Source organism: Grus americana, chromosome 2 (assembly GCF_028858705.1).
Source record: "Grus americana isolate bGruAme1 chromosome 2, bGruAme1.mat, whole genome shotgun sequence".
In the NCBI taxonomy this organism is placed as follows: Eukaryota; Metazoa; Chordata; class Aves; order Gruiformes; family Gruidae; genus Grus; species Grus americana.
This window is the reverse complement of record NC_072853.1, coordinates 121,758,200-121,774,881: the sequence shown is the minus strand read 5'-3', so window position 1 is coordinate 121,774,881 and position 16,682 is coordinate 121,758,200. Positions and strand designations below refer to the sequence as shown.

The 16,682-nt window shown below is 38.2% G+C and overlaps 1 protein-coding gene across 2 annotated transcripts in view; it reads left to right on the top strand.

The window, feature by feature from the left end:
- The window catches only part of DNAJC13 (DnaJ heat shock protein family (Hsp40) member C13), a 57,029-nt gene that overhangs the window by 23,105 nt on the left and 17,242 nt on the right, over positions 1 to 16,682 (top strand). The window contains exons 19-38 of one of the 2 annotated variants that reach the window (XM_054815953.1): positions 375 to 470; positions 622 to 765; positions 1,948 to 1,962; positions 2,459 to 2,541; positions 3,792 to 3,945; positions 6,093 to 6,196; positions 6,272 to 6,431; positions 7,459 to 7,521; positions 7,846 to 7,947; positions 8,107 to 8,211; positions 8,614 to 8,816; positions 9,286 to 9,370; positions 9,742 to 9,896; positions 10,814 to 10,859; positions 11,078 to 11,232; positions 11,862 to 12,063; positions 12,824 to 12,939; positions 13,771 to 13,849; positions 14,442 to 14,577; positions 15,700 to 15,884. In XM_054815953.1, coding sequence (XP_054671928.1) covers positions 375 to 470; positions 622 to 765; positions 1,948 to 1,962; positions 2,459 to 2,541; positions 3,792 to 3,945; positions 6,093 to 6,196; positions 6,272 to 6,431; positions 7,459 to 7,521; positions 7,846 to 7,947; positions 8,107 to 8,211; positions 8,614 to 8,816; positions 9,286 to 9,370; positions 9,742 to 9,896; positions 10,814 to 10,859; positions 11,078 to 11,232; positions 11,862 to 12,063; positions 12,824 to 12,939; positions 13,771 to 13,849; positions 14,442 to 14,577; positions 15,700 to 15,884 — 2,388 coding nt within the window. The remainder of the gene's footprint in view (positions 1 to 374; positions 471 to 621; positions 766 to 1,947; positions 1,963 to 2,458; positions 2,542 to 3,791; positions 3,946 to 6,092; positions 6,197 to 6,271; positions 6,432 to 7,458; positions 7,522 to 7,845; positions 7,948 to 8,106; positions 8,212 to 8,613; positions 8,817 to 9,285; positions 9,371 to 9,741; positions 9,897 to 10,813; positions 10,860 to 11,077; positions 11,233 to 11,861; positions 12,064 to 12,823; positions 12,940 to 13,770; positions 13,850 to 14,441; positions 14,578 to 15,699; positions 15,885 to 16,682) is intronic. The other variant, XM_054815954.1, reaches the window with a different exon arrangement.

The window sequence follows — 16,682 nt, the reverse complement described above, 5'->3', positions numbered from 1 at the left end:
GCAACATTGAATCAATATCAAAGGATATGGATGGGTTCTAGTGTTACAGTATTCATCCTCTTCAGTATTGCTGTGGGATCAACTTTTATCTTCCTGCAGTCCTTAGCTTCGTTAAATGCTCATTTTAAGAAACGGAATATAGGCAAGAGGTATACTGCAGCTAATTATGTGCCTCTCTTGAATGGTTCTGTTGAGGATGGTGGCATTTCACTAATAAAAGCCAAAAACTGCTGTAGCTTCACATACTTGCTTTAGAGTAGAAAATAAATTCTGTTTTGAAATCTCCAATTTAAAGAAATGATCTTGTTACCTAATATGATGTTTTCTGTTCCATTAGCCACATGTGTGTTCACACTGGTTTTAAATCTTCTTAGCCACCAGGTTTGCTGGCATACCTTGACAGTGCTGATCCTGTTCCCGAAAAAGATGCTGATAGGATGCATGTTAGAGATAACTTAAAAATTGCAACTGTAAGTAGATGTAGCTGTCTTGCCTCTTCCATTATATAGTTGTATGGTCTTAGTGACTTTTTTGATACAGACACTTGATTGTTGCATTAACCTGCATCAAACATGTTGATAAACCTGTAACTGCAAATAACTAAGAGGATTTATTCTGCAGGACCAGTATGGCAAGTTTAATAAAGTGCCAGAGTGGCAGAGACTGGCTGGAAAAGCTGCGAAGGAAGTTGAAAAATTTGCCAAAGAGAAGGTGGATCTAGTCTTGATGCACTGGAGAGATAGAATGGGCATAGCTCAAAAAGAGGTAAAAGTATTTGAAACTGTTACAGCAACTTGACTAAGTGTAGAGAGGAACACCTGCAACCCCATGAAAGCAGAGGGAAGTTTGAAAATAATGGAAGTGTAGGAACATGAGACTTGATTGTTCTGCTTCCTTTTAGCAAACTCTGCTTCTTTTTTTGTTCTGTACTAGCCTCTTCATCCTGGGTTAGAAATGGATTCCAGGGAGAATGTAAAGCAGGCAAATGGATTCCTTCAGCATATGTATTAAGCTTTAGCTTGTTCTTGCTTTAGCCAACCTTATCAAACTGGACTGCAGTTTGTGTATTTTTTTCCAAGGTAATTATACAGGGGATTAGGAAATTCTTTGAAATGTGGCAAAACCAGTTTTTAAACTACATTTGGAAGAAACTATCAATATTCTTTGCATCCAAAACAATATGCTTTATGCTAGTGGTATTTTAGTTATAGAACCTACTGGAAGAAACTTAATATTGCCTTGAATATAGGTATCTCGGTGCTTAAATTGCAACATAAGACTATACATAAAACCATGGATAAGATTGAAGTTGATAAGTGACTGTTTTGATATGATGATATAAGAGGACAGCTCAAGCATTGCTTGAGTTCTTACTGTTGGTCTCCTTTTTCCTTTCATTTTATTGTCATGTTCTGTGTGACAAAGTCTTTGAATTAGGCCTTTCCCTTAACTTTAGTCTCCTGTTAAGCCTGTTTTGTGTGTTGTGAAAATGAAACAAACTATTATATATTCAAGGAAGTATGAAAAGAGCAATGCAGAGTATTGAAAATGCCTGTCTTTGATCTGATGTAACAATAAGCTTTAATTTAGGAAAACCTTAACTTGGTAAAATCTAGCTCAAGTTTGATGTGGACTGTGGTGCAGAATTTTGACAGGTAATATTTCTGGAATAATGGTGAACTAGGTTCTAAACCAAGTGTTAATGGAGAAGTGTGGAAAGTGGTGGTGGAAGGGCAAATTGCACTTTTAAACTCAGTATCTAGACAAGATGTTTAACAATCATTTCCCTGTATGGAGTTCTGAGCTGTTTAATTTTACAGTAAATGTATGCAAGTGTAGCTTGGAAGAGATAGTAGCAAGTTTGGTATTACCACTTTGAATTACTTGAGTGGCTGTGGCTTGTTAAATGTACCTTTTCTTTTTCTTCCAACTTTCCATCACAATCAGGACAGAAACAATATGGTGAGTCTATCTCTGCCACTTGTGTGGATTGTGTTGCTCAGACTTCTGCTTGCATGTGGTACCTCATGTAGAGTATAACATGGATTTCATGCTTGATCAAACTAGGGAACCTTTCAGTGGTTTGTGACTTCTTTCTATGACTTGCTCTGGCTGTTTCCTTTCAAGAGCAAAGCATTCTTGTTGTGGGTGTTTCCCACCATCAGCTTTGGAGCTGATGAGTGCTTATGGTGATGGAAACTAAGCTTTTCTCAGGGGTAACTTGTTTTTAAATGAATGACATGTTAAACAGCTGAAAGTTTCTCTAGCATGACTTAACTTGGTGTAAATAACATTGTGAAAGTCTGTTGCTACTGCTTGCTAGAAAAAGAGACCTTATTAATGAAACTAAACTTAGTGTGGCTTTTGAAGGAATAAAACCCCCCCAGCTTTATATTTTAAAAAGGGAAAAAGGGGAGTATGTGTTTCTACTAACTTCTTAAATTTGGCTCTTTTGCAGAACATTATTCAAAAGCCAGTGATATTAAGGAAACGACGCCAAAGAATAAAAATAGAAGCAAACTGGGATCTCTTCTATTACAGGTAAAATACTAAGATCAATATGGTGGTCTCTAGTACAAGTTATTACCTGGCTGGGTTTTTTGGTAATATCTTCTGAGTTGCTGTGGCTTGATTCCAATTTCTGCCTGCCTTGAAAACAGTGCAAGTGATTTGTAACAGGAACTTACGAAAAATTAAATTCTAAGGTATACTTAAGGATTTAGCTTATGTTTAGGAAAGGAGGGAATTTTAAAGCTTCTCAAATGTTACCAAACTACATCCTTTTTTTCCCTTGAATCAAAAGGAAGAGTGAGCAAGAAACTACAGGTACAGACCTGCACCATGTTGAAGGCTAAGCAAAGTGGCACTGAAAATCACTGTAGTGTGTTGGTGTATCAATGTGTAAGCTACTCAAGACACTTTAACTTGAAGTGAAATAAAAATGAGCTAAAGGCAGGCAAAGAGAAAATACACAGATACTGGATTTCAAATAGTGCACAGGTCCTAAACGTAGCTTGATTTACCTGTGAGTTCTTACAATTGTAAAAGCTTTCATCAGAGGGGCCTCCATCTGAAAAGAGATTATCACTTTACTTTGGCTAAGGGTGTTAGGTTAAATAAACCAATGAAGCTTGACTGTTTGATTAATAAAGCTTGACTGTTCAACAAACTCTATGAAAGCAAGCTTGGGGAACTTTATTAAACTTAACTGGTTGATGTGGTGCTTAATGTTTCTAAAGGTCAAATATAGTCTGTTCTGCATGAGTGTTGCATGAAAGAAAGATTTGCATGCTCCAAAACTTTGAGTATTAAAGTACTGCTCTCAGCCAGTCACTGGATCCAAATGCTGTTTTGTAACTGCCACTGAAGAATGTCCACCAGTTGTCTGGTGACACTTGAGTCATCAACCTCTATTTTCCCGTATGAACTACTTTTTTTTTTAAATGTACACTTGGTATGTGCATGTCTACTGCCCTGGGTTATTGTTTACTTGTAGCCCTTACTGGCAGATATGGTGATTAGCTTGGAAGTCTCCTGGTCATCAACTATATGCAGGTAATGAATTGAGCCAAACAGGCATGACAGCAGACATGCTTTAGTCTAGGCTGACTTCCATGACTATGAAAACATTACATAAGCAAAGAACCATAATTAGCATAACAAACTAGAGACCACTACTCAGTGCCTTCTAATTAAGGTCCACTAATGCTAATCTTCTCTAGCTTGCCAGCTGAGTCTTGTCTGCCTTTCAGATAATGTTTGAGAGGTTTAAACTATAACTTCTTTCTTAGATTTCTTCAGGATCATGCCAGATCAAACTTGATTTGGAACTTCAAAACACGGGAAGAACTGAGAGATACTCTTGAGTCTGAGATGAGAGCATTTAATATTGACAGAGAACTTGGTAGTGCTAATGTCATCTCGTGGAACCATCAGGAGTTTGAGGTAAATGACCCACTGTAGGAGAAAGAGTGTATGTAAAATCTGTGTACTTAAAATGTCACTTTTCTGTCTCTATATGTGTGAATGTTGTGTTGACAGTCCCTGACTGCAAGCTAGAATTCTTGTGGGGTTATGGAATAAACTACTGAGCCTTGAGGCTGTGGACAGGTACTGTTGTCCAGTGTCACTCTGCAAAACTGAAACCTCTACGGCGTCATTTGTTGGGCTGAAGAGATGAAACATTGATCAGACCCCTTGATGTATTGTTGTGTTAAGAGGAAAAGAGAAGAGTTGGTAGTACATTGTTAAGATAAGTCATACTTGTTCTTGAATATGCTCCATCAGACTTGGGTAGTTTCACAAGTCACTTCTTCCTGATAGCAAGTTCCCAATCTTTATTTCCATCATATCTCAGTGATAACTAAGGCTGTTAAATACTGGGTTGCCAAACCATGAATAGGCTATGTGGCTAAAACCATGCTACCCTAAATTATAGATTGAGGATACTGTTTTCACATTCTAGGAACAGCAGTACCTGAAGTCAAAATATCATTTCAGACTTCTGCAAAGCAATTGATATGGTCCTAATTGGCTTTCTCAAAACAACTTGCAAGATGTCTTCAAGGAACGTGCTAATAAACACTTCCTATATTCCTATCTCCTGTATTGTTATGGTTCCACACAGTTTTGTTCAATGTGTAATGCTAAAGCAAAACAAGGCCACACTTGAATTCAGCTGTAAGATATTGGATATTCCTAATGCCATCCTTGTCACAGTATAGCTTTCTAGTTGAAATTTGAGCAGAGGACTACTAGCGAAACAAAAGTAAACTGCTGCTTTTAAGGAATTCTCAGTTCTGAATTCTCAGTACTTTGGCGTATCAGAAGGAATTGCAAGACATCAGGCTAATTCTTTAAGAGAAAACTATTTTATGTGTGCAACTTAGCCCTATCACACAGCTACAGATTACTACTTACCTTGATGTAGTAAATAAGTAAGTTTGGGGTTGAATTGGTATTTTTTTGCACAGGCACTTAGCTTTCAAACTTTCCTTTAGGTGTGGGTCTTCTGGGTGCCACAGTGTCTGCTATGCCAGTTCTATCTCTGTACTTTAGAGGTGCGAACTGGGGCAGAATCAAAAGTACAGATTTGAAACGTAGTAATACAGACTTCCCATCTGCACTCTATGCTCCTGCGTGGCTTATGCTACTGGAACGTATCCCTAGCATTCTTGCAGTTATAGTCTGCAATACTTTGGGACTGGCTTGAGGGGGCTTCTTTAACATGATCTTTGAGCAGCTGCTGTCTGAGGTCTGCTTTTAAATATTTTAAATGAATACTGTATCAGGCTATGCTGTAAGAATTGGAACTAACTACGTAGTAGTGACAAAGGCTTCTCCGCCAGCTGCGGAACCTGTCGCTTTGCCAAGGGCGATGGTGGCTTGAGATTGCTTTGAAGTGTACTTGTTAGTAGGACCCTGAAGTATCATGTGCTGTGGTCAAATCTGTAGATAACTTTCTGTAGCCTCATGACAGTGCCCTGCAAAGTATAGATAAGAAAAACCACTGTAGAGAGTGGCTTTTGTGGTATGTTAGAGGTACCTCTAAATGAGGTGCTTGCCAAGTGCTTAAAACCACTGAACATTGAGGCATATGGTTAAACTTAATGTAGCTGCTGTGAAGTTAATGATGGCTCTCATTGTGCAATTTCTAGGCTTTTATTACCCAGCATAATAGCAAGTATAACTAATAATTAAGTCATGCTTGTGTTTCATACTTGTAGTAACACTGAGCAAAATACCTTGCAATGGAGTAACTACTTATAAAAGCTTGAGTCACTGAATACATTGTGTATTGTCCAAGTTTAGCTATTAAAACCAACTGATGTTAGAAACAAGTTACTTAAAGGCTGGAAGCTGGGATTTCAGTAAGATGAGAAACTTCATTTATTCTAGGGAACAACAATAGCTCATGGCATATATTTTGTAGATCTGTATTTCTTTGACAGCAAACTTGCAGATTTCAATCTTCCTCATACTGTAGGAAGGGTTACTAACCTTGTTGAGAAGAATACAGTATTGTTATGCAAGCAAAAACTTAATGAAGGAGAAACAATATTTACTGTTAAGTAACTTTTTCTGATTTACAGGTAAAATATGACTGCCTTTCAGAAGAAATAAAAATAGGGGATTATTATCTAAGATTGCTACTGGAAGAAGATGAAACTGAAGAGAGTGGAGCAATCAAAAAATCGTGAGACATTATTAAAATCCTATCCCATTCCCACAGTCTCTGGTTTTCTTCACTAAAATCTTGTCTATTTCTTAGATATGAATTCTTCAATGAACTGTATCATCGCTTCTTGCTTACCCCAAAAGTGAATATGAAATGCTTATGTCTGCAAGCATTGGCCATTGTTTATGGAAGATGTCATGAAGAAATAGGACCGTTTTCTGACACTAAATACATTGTTGGGATGTTAGAAAGGGTAAGAATTACTTAAAATTACTTGATATAGTAGTTAACAGCTAGCCCAGTGTATGTTCAGTTCCAAGTTGCTGTGAAACCTGTGTTTTGGGTTTACGGAATACAAAGCTGCAGCATGAATACTTTTTTTCATGCTGTCACCAAGTGTTCCTAGTATCTCCACTTGATTCACTTGCAGTTTCACTAAAAAAAAATCTGCTGATCATAAAGGTATTTCAAACTAGTCTCTTTGTCTGCATTTTGTTGACCTTAACAGATTTTCAGGCTGTACAGCAATAGTGTGAAGGAACTTTGGGGGATATTAATCTTGTGCTTGCTTTTGAAAAATGCGGAAGCATAAGCTTTTTAGGAGAATGTTGTTCCACATAACATTAATTTGAAATGCTGACTTCAAGAGTAGTAGCAGCAGCCCCAGGCCTAATGAAATGGTAGCCTTAGATGGGCATGCGAGATGGATTAGATTTTTAGTGGTAACTACTTTGCCTATTAAGTGTATCTGTGAAGTTATGCCTGACAACTGATAAAGCTTGCAAAAATGCATTTCCATGTGGTCTGAAGGTGTTCTTTGCTAATATCAGTGTGGGTTTTAGATCTGGCTTTAAGTGAAACTGAACCAATGCAGTCTCTTGTGATTTTTGCCTTGAATCTTGATAGTCTCACCACAGATGTAACATCAAAGACCCATTCTGTCTGCTGACTGAAAGCATTCTCTTTTCCCTTGTATTTGTGTTAACCTGCTCACTGGGGAATCCAGACACTGTCCCTTTAGAATAATAGACTTAACAGAAAAGTAGGTTTGAGTGTCAGACCAACAAAGGCAATGGTGGAGGGCCACAGGGCCTTGCCTCTTCAGTGGCAAAAAGCTCCATTTATTAGCTGTGCATGAAACTAGATGCTTAATACTCAGCAGTTTTATCCTGGGCATGAAAAAAAGTAATCGGGTTGTTGCAAGTGCAACTGCATTGACTTTTGAAGGTAACTCTAATACGTGCTATCAAATACTAATTTGTTCTTTTCTGCTGCAATAGTGCACTGACAGGCTTGAGCGGGACAGATTGATACTGTTTCTCAACAAGCTGATCCTTAATAAGGTAAAGTGGACATGTATGCTTAACAGTAGTTTATTGATCTTTCAGCTGTATAAAATGGTCTGAACTAGTCTTTCAGGGTTAACTTGACCAAAAGTTCAAGTCTTGAAATGACATTTGATACAGCTTTCTGGGATGTAACGGTTGTTTCCTTCAGCTTTCTTACCAGTAAATATGTAGATATTGTGGTGACTTTACCATTCTAGTCACTTTAGAGAATGATTTGACTTTTTTCATGGTCACTTCTTATTTGAATAAAACTGTTCAGTACTTGTAACAACTCTTATCTAGAAAATGCTTGTGTTAACTCAGTTCATCCATTAACAGAAAAATGTGAAGGACCTTATGGATTCAAATGGCATTAGAATCCTTGTAGATCTGCTTACTCTGGCACATCTTCACACAAGCAGAGCTACAGTCCCTCTGCAGGTATGTGGCCTTTGTTTCTTACTATTCATACATTGTTTTGCTAAAAGGACAATTCTTTAAGAAAAAAAGAAAAAAGAATCAATGTCCTTCTCAGATTTCCTGTAGAAATGTGATATTTGCACTGAAGCTAAAGCTAATCATGTAAACATCAACTTCTAGAGCAATGTGATTGAAGCGGCACCTGATATGAAGAGGGAGAGTGAGAAAGAATGGTACTTTGGCAATGCTGACAAAGAAAGGAGTGGTCCTTACAGCTTCCAAGAGGTACCCGTCAGCTTCAAACTCTCAAGCTTGACAAATTATTTCCATCCTGGTGACTGGGTGTGTTTCAAACAGTGATAGGGGAAAACTGTAAACAGTGCTAAACTATATTCTCAAAGTAACTCTTTAAATAAGGATTAAAGCTAGATAAGAGACTTGATGTGCCAAAAGCCATATCCTTTTTGGTAAGGCTGCCTACCCCTCTCCATGCCCCAATTATGCTGCAATTAATCTGTCAACTTTTACTTGATGTTTCATGACGGAGTTGTAAATATGTTGGAATTTCATGCAACTGTAGTAGTCTGCCATACAGCAGTTAAAAGCTTTTCCTGAGTATGAATGTTTAGGAGCAAAGGTAGCTCTGAATGCTGAATCAACTAAATTAATCTCTAATCTTGCAATAAGATGCAGGAACTATGGGACAGTGGAAAGCTGACTTCAAAAACACGTTGCTGGGCTCAAGGTATGGATGGCTGGCGACCCTTACAGGTCATCCCTCAGCTGAAGTGGTGCTTGCTTGCCAGTGGCCAGGCTGTGTTGAATGAGACTGACCTTGCCACACTTGTACTCAACATGCTCATCACGATGTGTGGATATTTTCCCAGCAGGTAAAACACTAATTCTCAGTTCAAGTGGTAAACTTCCTCTAGCAGATGCATAAATTCATAACTTCTATCTTAAAGCTTTTCTTAGAAGCCAACTAGTACATGAATGCACTGTATTAAGGAGCCTTTTACATAGTAGTAATTAATTCCGTGGGCAAATAGAGAGTTTGTAAATGAGACAATACTAGTACTGTGAAAGGGACTGCAAGAATGAATGCACAGGCTATGTACACTTCTAATGCAAAGTGGCATAGCCTTACTCTTGCAGGCAGGCTCTTGTTTAACTTAGAAACAAAGCTGTTTTGATGCATGACACAAAACCAGACTAAACACCAAACTTTGAAGTTAACAAAGAAACTAATGACACTGAATATGATCTCAATAGCCTGATACTTATGGCTTAATAAAGTTGTTCAGTCTTGAAAGAGAAAAGACCATGTGTGCTTAGTGCTGTGCCACTTTACTTTTTTAGGGATCAAGACAATGCTATTATAAGACCTTTGCCTAGAGTGAAAAGGCTGTTGTCAGATAGTACTTGCCTTCCTCATATCACTCAGGTAAGCAATTCTTCAAAAATGTATTGAAATGAGTAAAAGTTTGACTTACTGACTTACCATCTTTCCCTGTGTGACTGCTTTAAGTGGAGATACTGAAAAGCCATCTGGACATGGTCCTTGGTGATCAGTTATAAATGACCCTGTTTCTGAGCAGGGGGTTTGGATAAAATGACCTCCAGAGGTCCCTTCTGACTTTAAACATTCTGTGATTCAAACTTGTTATTTTGGGGCTGAAGTATTTTTTTTTTAACTGAAATTCTTAAAAGTTTACTGGCTTGTCCCAGTATTGAATTGGTCAAAGCTTCAATTTTGGCTAGGTAACTTGCACTACTCAAGCAGCTAATATAAATACTTGTATTCTTTGATTTCAGCTATTACTGACTTTTGATCCTATCCTTGTGGAAAAAGTTGCTATATTGCTGTTTCATGTCATGCAAGATAACCCTCAGTTACCTCGTTTTTATCTGAGTGGAGTATTCTTCTTTATCATGATGTACACGGGTTCCAATGTACTCCCAATTGCAAGGTGAGGAAAAAGAATACCTAAAAATACCTCTTGACCAGTCAGGAGGACTGCCGCTCTAAATGTTCCAGGGAGTGTGGCTTGCTAGAACCAATGTGAGATTGCAAGCAAACACACTCTAGAATAATCACCTCCACGTGGTCTAGTCACTCACTAAAAAAGCAAATTGCTCATCACCCTGCTGGGGGGGAACAAGACCATGTCTGATCATATAGTTCTAGGAGTGCAACTAGGCATGGCTTATTGTAGAAGAACAAATCGTTAAAGGCACTAAAGCTACTGATATACTAATGTGGGTTTTGATAGTAAGCAGCTATCAAAAGTGGTGGAAAAATCTAATACCCTGATTTGAAGCCTAAACCAGTTAAATCAGTCTGTACTGCCTGACACTGATGCACTGCACATTCAGGTGGCTATTGCAGTCCATTCCACTACCTGTCCTCTAAATTCAATTTTTCATAAAAAGCTATTGTACAGTTCCAGTGAAGTCTCTTCTGTAGCAAAATGCATTGGGAAATGATTGCACGTTTACATGATGATTCTAGTGTAACAGGACTGTCAGCAGTTAGTGTAAGATCATCTTGTTTCATCCCTGCAACGATGATCTAACGATGCAGGGAGAGGTTTGTAGGGAAAGATTGTCTGTGTCTCTATTAGCTTCACTTTTTTTGTGTGTGGAAAAAACAAGCTTTCAGGAACAAGACTTTCAAACTGAAATGATGAACATAAGGCAACATTTATAACATGGAAGCACATAACTTAGTGGGGATCTCAAGGGTTTTATGGACTTTGTACAGAGATTGATTCAACTGTTGTCTCAAATACATGAGACTTGCCAGCTGGACTATGTTGGTCTGCTTATCTTTCAAGGGTGCCTTAAGTATCCATTAAATAGAAAATAACTGCTGTTTCTCTTCTAGGTTTTTGAAATACACACATACAAAACAAGCTTTCAAGTCTGAAGAAGTGAGTAGACTGCAAAACTACCTCTGTTTCCAAATAGTTTTGCAGACCAGCTGTAGTTGTTTTAACAATACTCGATGCTTGTTCTTTTTGTAAGCTCTCAAGAGTCAGAATTTAAGAACTGTGTAAGGGAAAAGGGGGAGAGTTTTTCTAGAGCTCAAGTTGGTTAGCAAGTCTGAATTCTGATTACCTTTGAGATGACAATGTGATCTCTTCTGTAGACAAAAGGTCAAGATCTAGTTCAAAGAAGTATACTTGGACATATTCTTCCTGAAGCAATGGTGTGTTACTTAGAAAACTATGAACCAGAAAAATTTTCTGAGATATTCCTTGGAGAATTTGACACTCCAGAAGCAATTTGGAGCAATGAAATGAGGTAATTGTTTTCTGTCAGAGGGACAAATAAATCTGAATTACATTTCATGCTGAAGAGGTCTTGTCTCTGGCACTTCTAAGGAAAGCTGAAAATACCTGAATTCCATGGTTTCATTACTTCTGTTTGCCTTCTGCAAGGGCGATGTCTTGCATTGCCCTGTGCTTCTATCAAAAGGAACGGGGAGGGGGGAGTGGAATTGGCAGAAGGAAGGGGAATATTTCCCTGAATATTGACCACATGCTTTACATTTGCCTCTATCATACTTGATCAAGTTCCTTTCATTGAGTGGAGACTTCACTATTTACATGGACTGCTTTATACTTACTGTACTCACTTATTACAAGAACCTATCTAGAAGATACACCTCTAATACTAAATACATTTTTAGAGTGTCCCAAAAAGTAAACAGGTGTTGAGGGAGAGCAAAATGCCACTTTGTGTTGTTTTTAATAAACTAACTTTCATGGCGTTGAAATAGCTTTATAACAATAGGACTGAATCCTATTCTGAATGTGGGAAACTACAAAGGAAAATCTTTTCAGAAGAAATCATTGAACACACTTGTACAGTCACTGAGGATTGAGGACTTGCTTAGGCAAGTGTTAAACCAAACTTTGTAAATTTTTTAGGCGTCTTATGATAGAGAAGATCGCCGCTCATCTTGCGGACTTCACCCCTCGTCTTCAAAGCAATACAAGAGCACTCTATCAATACTGTCCTATCCCAGTTATCAACTATCCACAACTGGAAAATGAGCTGTTCTGTAATATTTATTACCTCAAGCATCTTTGTGATACACTCAGATTTCCAGACTGGCCAATTAAAGATCCAGTAAGTACGAAGTATTTTAGGATTCATTTAGTTCTTGATCTTTTAGAGCCCAAAAAGTGGGAGTTGTAACAGATTAAGGAAATGAAATACTAGGTTTGTTGAAAGTAACTGATTGATCCTGACTTTCAGTTCATAAGCAAATAGGTTAAACACTTTATCTTGAAGTAGAATAGTCTTTATGCTATATAGCAACCACGTGTTAAGTATATCCTCCTTGTGGGAACTACTTAAAAAAAGCAAAATAAAGCATCCAAGGAACTTCAGATAGCATTTCAATGAACCTCAGGTGGTTGGGAGGGTGGGAAGAATCATCACTTCTGGATTCTTATTTGTTCATGCTGGACAAGAAGCTGAGCTAACGTGGTATCAGTATATTAACTGAATTGGTCAGATTTTTTTGGTACAAGTCTATGGTCCGGATCTATCTAACCAGCTTGATTCATGCAGCTTTGCAGTTTTTGTAGTATCGAGATGTGAACTGCATATCATTTAAGTGATTCTCCCTCTTCTAATGTGACTCTTACATAGACACTTTAATCTTAAGGCGCTCTTACCTTGAATAAAATATAGCACTGCAATGAAGCAAAGTCTTAATTGCTTCCTGACTGGAGGGGGAAACCATAATTACTAATGGTAAAGGATTACATCTTTGAACGTAGGTGATGGGTCGTAAGGATTCATAAAGCCATACTTTATTAAAAAAAGATGACATGTACTGATGTCAGCATAAATGAAACACTAATAAATTGTAATTATTTAGGTTAAACTGTTGAAAGATACACTAGAAGCTTGGAAGAAGGAAGTAGAAAAGAAGCCACCTACCATGTCAATAGATGATGCTTATGAAGTCCTTAACCTTCCCAAAGGACAAGGCCAGTAAGTTGTTTTTGGTATTTAAAGTTGTATAAGTACATTTACATAAACTCCGTACGGTGAACAAACTGAAGTTTCTTATCTCAGTACTGGCAACCAATTAGTGGTACCGGTTCAGTTATATCTAGTACCTACTTCTTTCACAGTGGAAGATTGCTTTATCTAAAAAGAAACAAAGCTTGAAAATCTAACTCCAGTGTTTGAGAGAATAATTGTAAAGTGTTCAGATAAACTGAAACTGGGGGAGAGGGGAGGGAATGCTTTGAGCTTTCCTTCAAAGCATTCACTAGGTTGTTCTACAGGGCAAGCATTAGACTCAACCATAGTGAGCAAAGAATATGGCAGAACTTGAGTACGTTCAAATTGGAACTCGGTTTCTCCAATCATCCTTCTTCCCCTGCCAAATACTGTCCTTTTTCTTGGTGATAACATCCTTAGGATTTTTTTTACTTTCTATCTTGTCACTGGTTTCTGACTTCAGGCCTCTAGAAAAGAACTGACAGCACTTTATTTATCCTGCAAGAACAGTGCACTTACTACAAATAATGAAGTAGTAATTTTTACCACTTAAAGTGCATTTAGAAGATTCAAGGACTTTGAGCACCTTCTGATTAGTATATTCAGTACAAGAGGTACTAAAATAGATTTATTTCTACTCTGTGGCTACATGATTACCCTCATTCAGTGTCTACTAATGAAGCAGGATTTTCACATTGAAATATGAGAGCTTTGCAGTTTTCACTTGAAATTACTATTAGTACTGTTGTCAGAATCCAGGCTTGTTTTTCTGGTTTTCTTATGTTACTCAATGTAATAGGACTTGTTTTCTTCTAGGCATGATGAAAGCAAGATCAGGAAAGCTTATTTCAGGCTGGCACAAAAATATCACCCAGACAAGAATCCAGAAGGCAGGGTATGTACAACACAAATTTATAGTGTTATTAAAGTGGGGACAAATTCAGCTGTTATGTGTATTAAGAATTCTGCAGTGCCCACTTAAATTTTCTTCCTCCCTTTTAAAGGCTATCCCCTAGATGAATCCTAGAGTACAGATTAATATTACAGATGAGTAACTGATGTCAGTCAAGGAATAGTAGGATTTCTACAGTAAATGGATATAATCAGATCAGACCCACATCTCAAAGCATCTGGTTTAAAGATTTACACAGGACCTAAATAAGCCAATTGCTCCCTTTCAAAGACAGACTGCATCCTCTCTCCATTTTTTCAATGAAACTGTACTTTACTTTTGTCATGGAGAAATTGCCTTTAGTTTTAGTCTCTTGCCTATGGTGGAGTTTCGGAGACAAAAGTAAAACTGATATGTGAACCAGTGTTAAGGTTATTCGGAGTATTGTTCTGAAGTGTGATAAGGCAATAAAACTAGTGTTGTGGCTAATAACCTTGGAGTGCTTTGTTTCATCTGCATCTAAACTGATGCTGCAGACTTGCAGTAATTTAGGGGATTCTTAGCAACTCTTCAGACTATTCCTCTTTATTTGCAGGATATGTTTGAAAAAGTTAATAAAGCATATGAGTTTCTATGCACAAAGTCTGCCAAGGTGATAGATGGGCCAGATCCAGAAAACATAATTTTGATCTTGAAAACTCAAAGCATCCTCTTCAACAGGCATAAGGAAGGTAAGCATGCTGTCTCAGAAGAATGTTTTGTCTTTGTTGTGGGCAGTTTTAATCTCCTGTGTTCTTGAGTTTGTGTTCTGTTGATCTGGTTTCTGGCTTGCCACAGTGTTATGTAGCTGGTAAAGGGCTTTAAAACAGGACTTTCTTCCATGACATAAATTCATCTGCAGTAAAGCTTAATTCAAAAAAACATGAATAGCTCTTTGAAATCATCTGCTCCAATACAAATCAGTTTGAATCTTCTTCCATATAGAACTTAAACTTACATTTCTGTCTAGGCAGAAGAGTCCTCACCAGTACTCAGTTACCTAGATGGCAGATTACGGGTATAAATGAGCTTACACTTGTGTGGCTATTAAAAATGAGACAATCTTACAGAAATTCTGTCTAAAGTCCTCTGCTAGGTGTGCTGCAACACTACCTCTTTCACAGCCTGGCTGGGAAAGAGATAGCTAGAGTACCCTAACCCTTGGCTCTAGCTACAGTCCCTGGCTGGCAGCTGCTGGCATGTCCAAGTCCTGCAGAGCCAAAAGTGTTTTGCTACGTAAGTGTTTCATAATGGTAAACCAAGAACCTCATGTGCAATCATAGCTCTGTCAGTTGTGTGGAGACAGTGACTACATTAGTGTAGACTTACATAGATCAGCTCAATTGGCTCCATACTGCAAGATGAAATTGTTCTTTGTTGTTGCTGAACCCTGAAGGAATGAAAAATATAATTATTTAAAACATATGATTGCCATGTCAAACTGGAAGAGGTCTTTATAGGTTTATTGTTAGACAATCCTGGCCTAAGACAAAGCTATACTCATGTGTCTCTGGAGACAGACAAGTGTCATTTGGAAGGCTCTGAGCTTGAGGGCTTGCTGAGCTGGAGATAAGTCCTTTTTTTTAATCTTAAATTAGTTTCTTTCCATGAAGCTCTGTCAGCTTCTAGCATGAACAGACTTATGTGACAGGAGTGAGATTGTGTAGACTGCTCAATCTTGCTCCAATTTTCCTAGCTTTTGGCTTTCTTTGACTTCTAGTCCCTTATATCTCATATCTTGCACTGATAATTATGTGGTGGTTTAAATTGCTTAACTCTGCACATATGTAAACTTTGACTCTCTTCTCTTTCAGACTTGAAACCTTACAAGTATGCGGGCTATCCTATGCTGATAAAGACAATTACCATTGAAACATCAGATGACCTTTTGTTTTCCAAAGAATCTCCTCTATTGCCTGCTGCTACAGAACTTGCTTTCCATACTGTCAATTGTTCAGCATTAAACGCAGAGGAACTGAGAAGAGAAAATGGAATTGAGGTAAATGGAAAGAAACTTATTGAAATGACTTGAGTCTAACTTTTCCACAGCTAAAAATCCTAGATCCTCAATGCATAGGACATCAGATGCAATTGAGAATCACTTCTGTCTTGAGACGCTTGTCCATTCTTACTGTCTCTTTTCTGGATGCAGTAGGAGAAACCTCTTGCAGAGTATACCCCTTTCTGGAGATAGGCTTGTCTGTTGAACTGTGGATAAGCAAGCTATATAAGTTTATTTACCTCACAAAACTCTGAGAGCTTCTGCATTCTGTATGTGAAAGAACAGATAAACGTGAACCAGTCGCTAGAGCAGATGGGCTTTTCATTGCACATATTAGAATCATAGAATCATTTAGGTTGGAAAAGACTGTTAGAATTGAGTCCAACCGTTCACCTAGCACTGCCAAGTTCACCACTAAACCATGTCCTGAAGCACCACGTCTACAGGTCTTTTCAATACCTCCAGGGATGGTGACTCAATCGCTCTCCTGGGCAGCCTCTTCCAAGGCTTGACAGCCCTTTTGGTGGAGAAATTGTTCCTAACATCCAATCTAAACCTCCCCTGGTGCAACTGGAAGCCATTTCTTCTTGTCCTATCCCTTCTTACCTGGGAGAAGAGACCAACACCCTCTGGCAACAACCTCCTTTCAGGTAGTTGTAGAGAGTGAGAAGGTCTCCCCTCAGCTTCCTTTTCTCCAGGCTAGACAAGCCCAGTTCCCTCAGTTGCTTCTCATAAGACTTGTTCTCTAGATCCTTCACTGGCTTCATTGCTGCTCTTTGGACATGCTCCAGCACC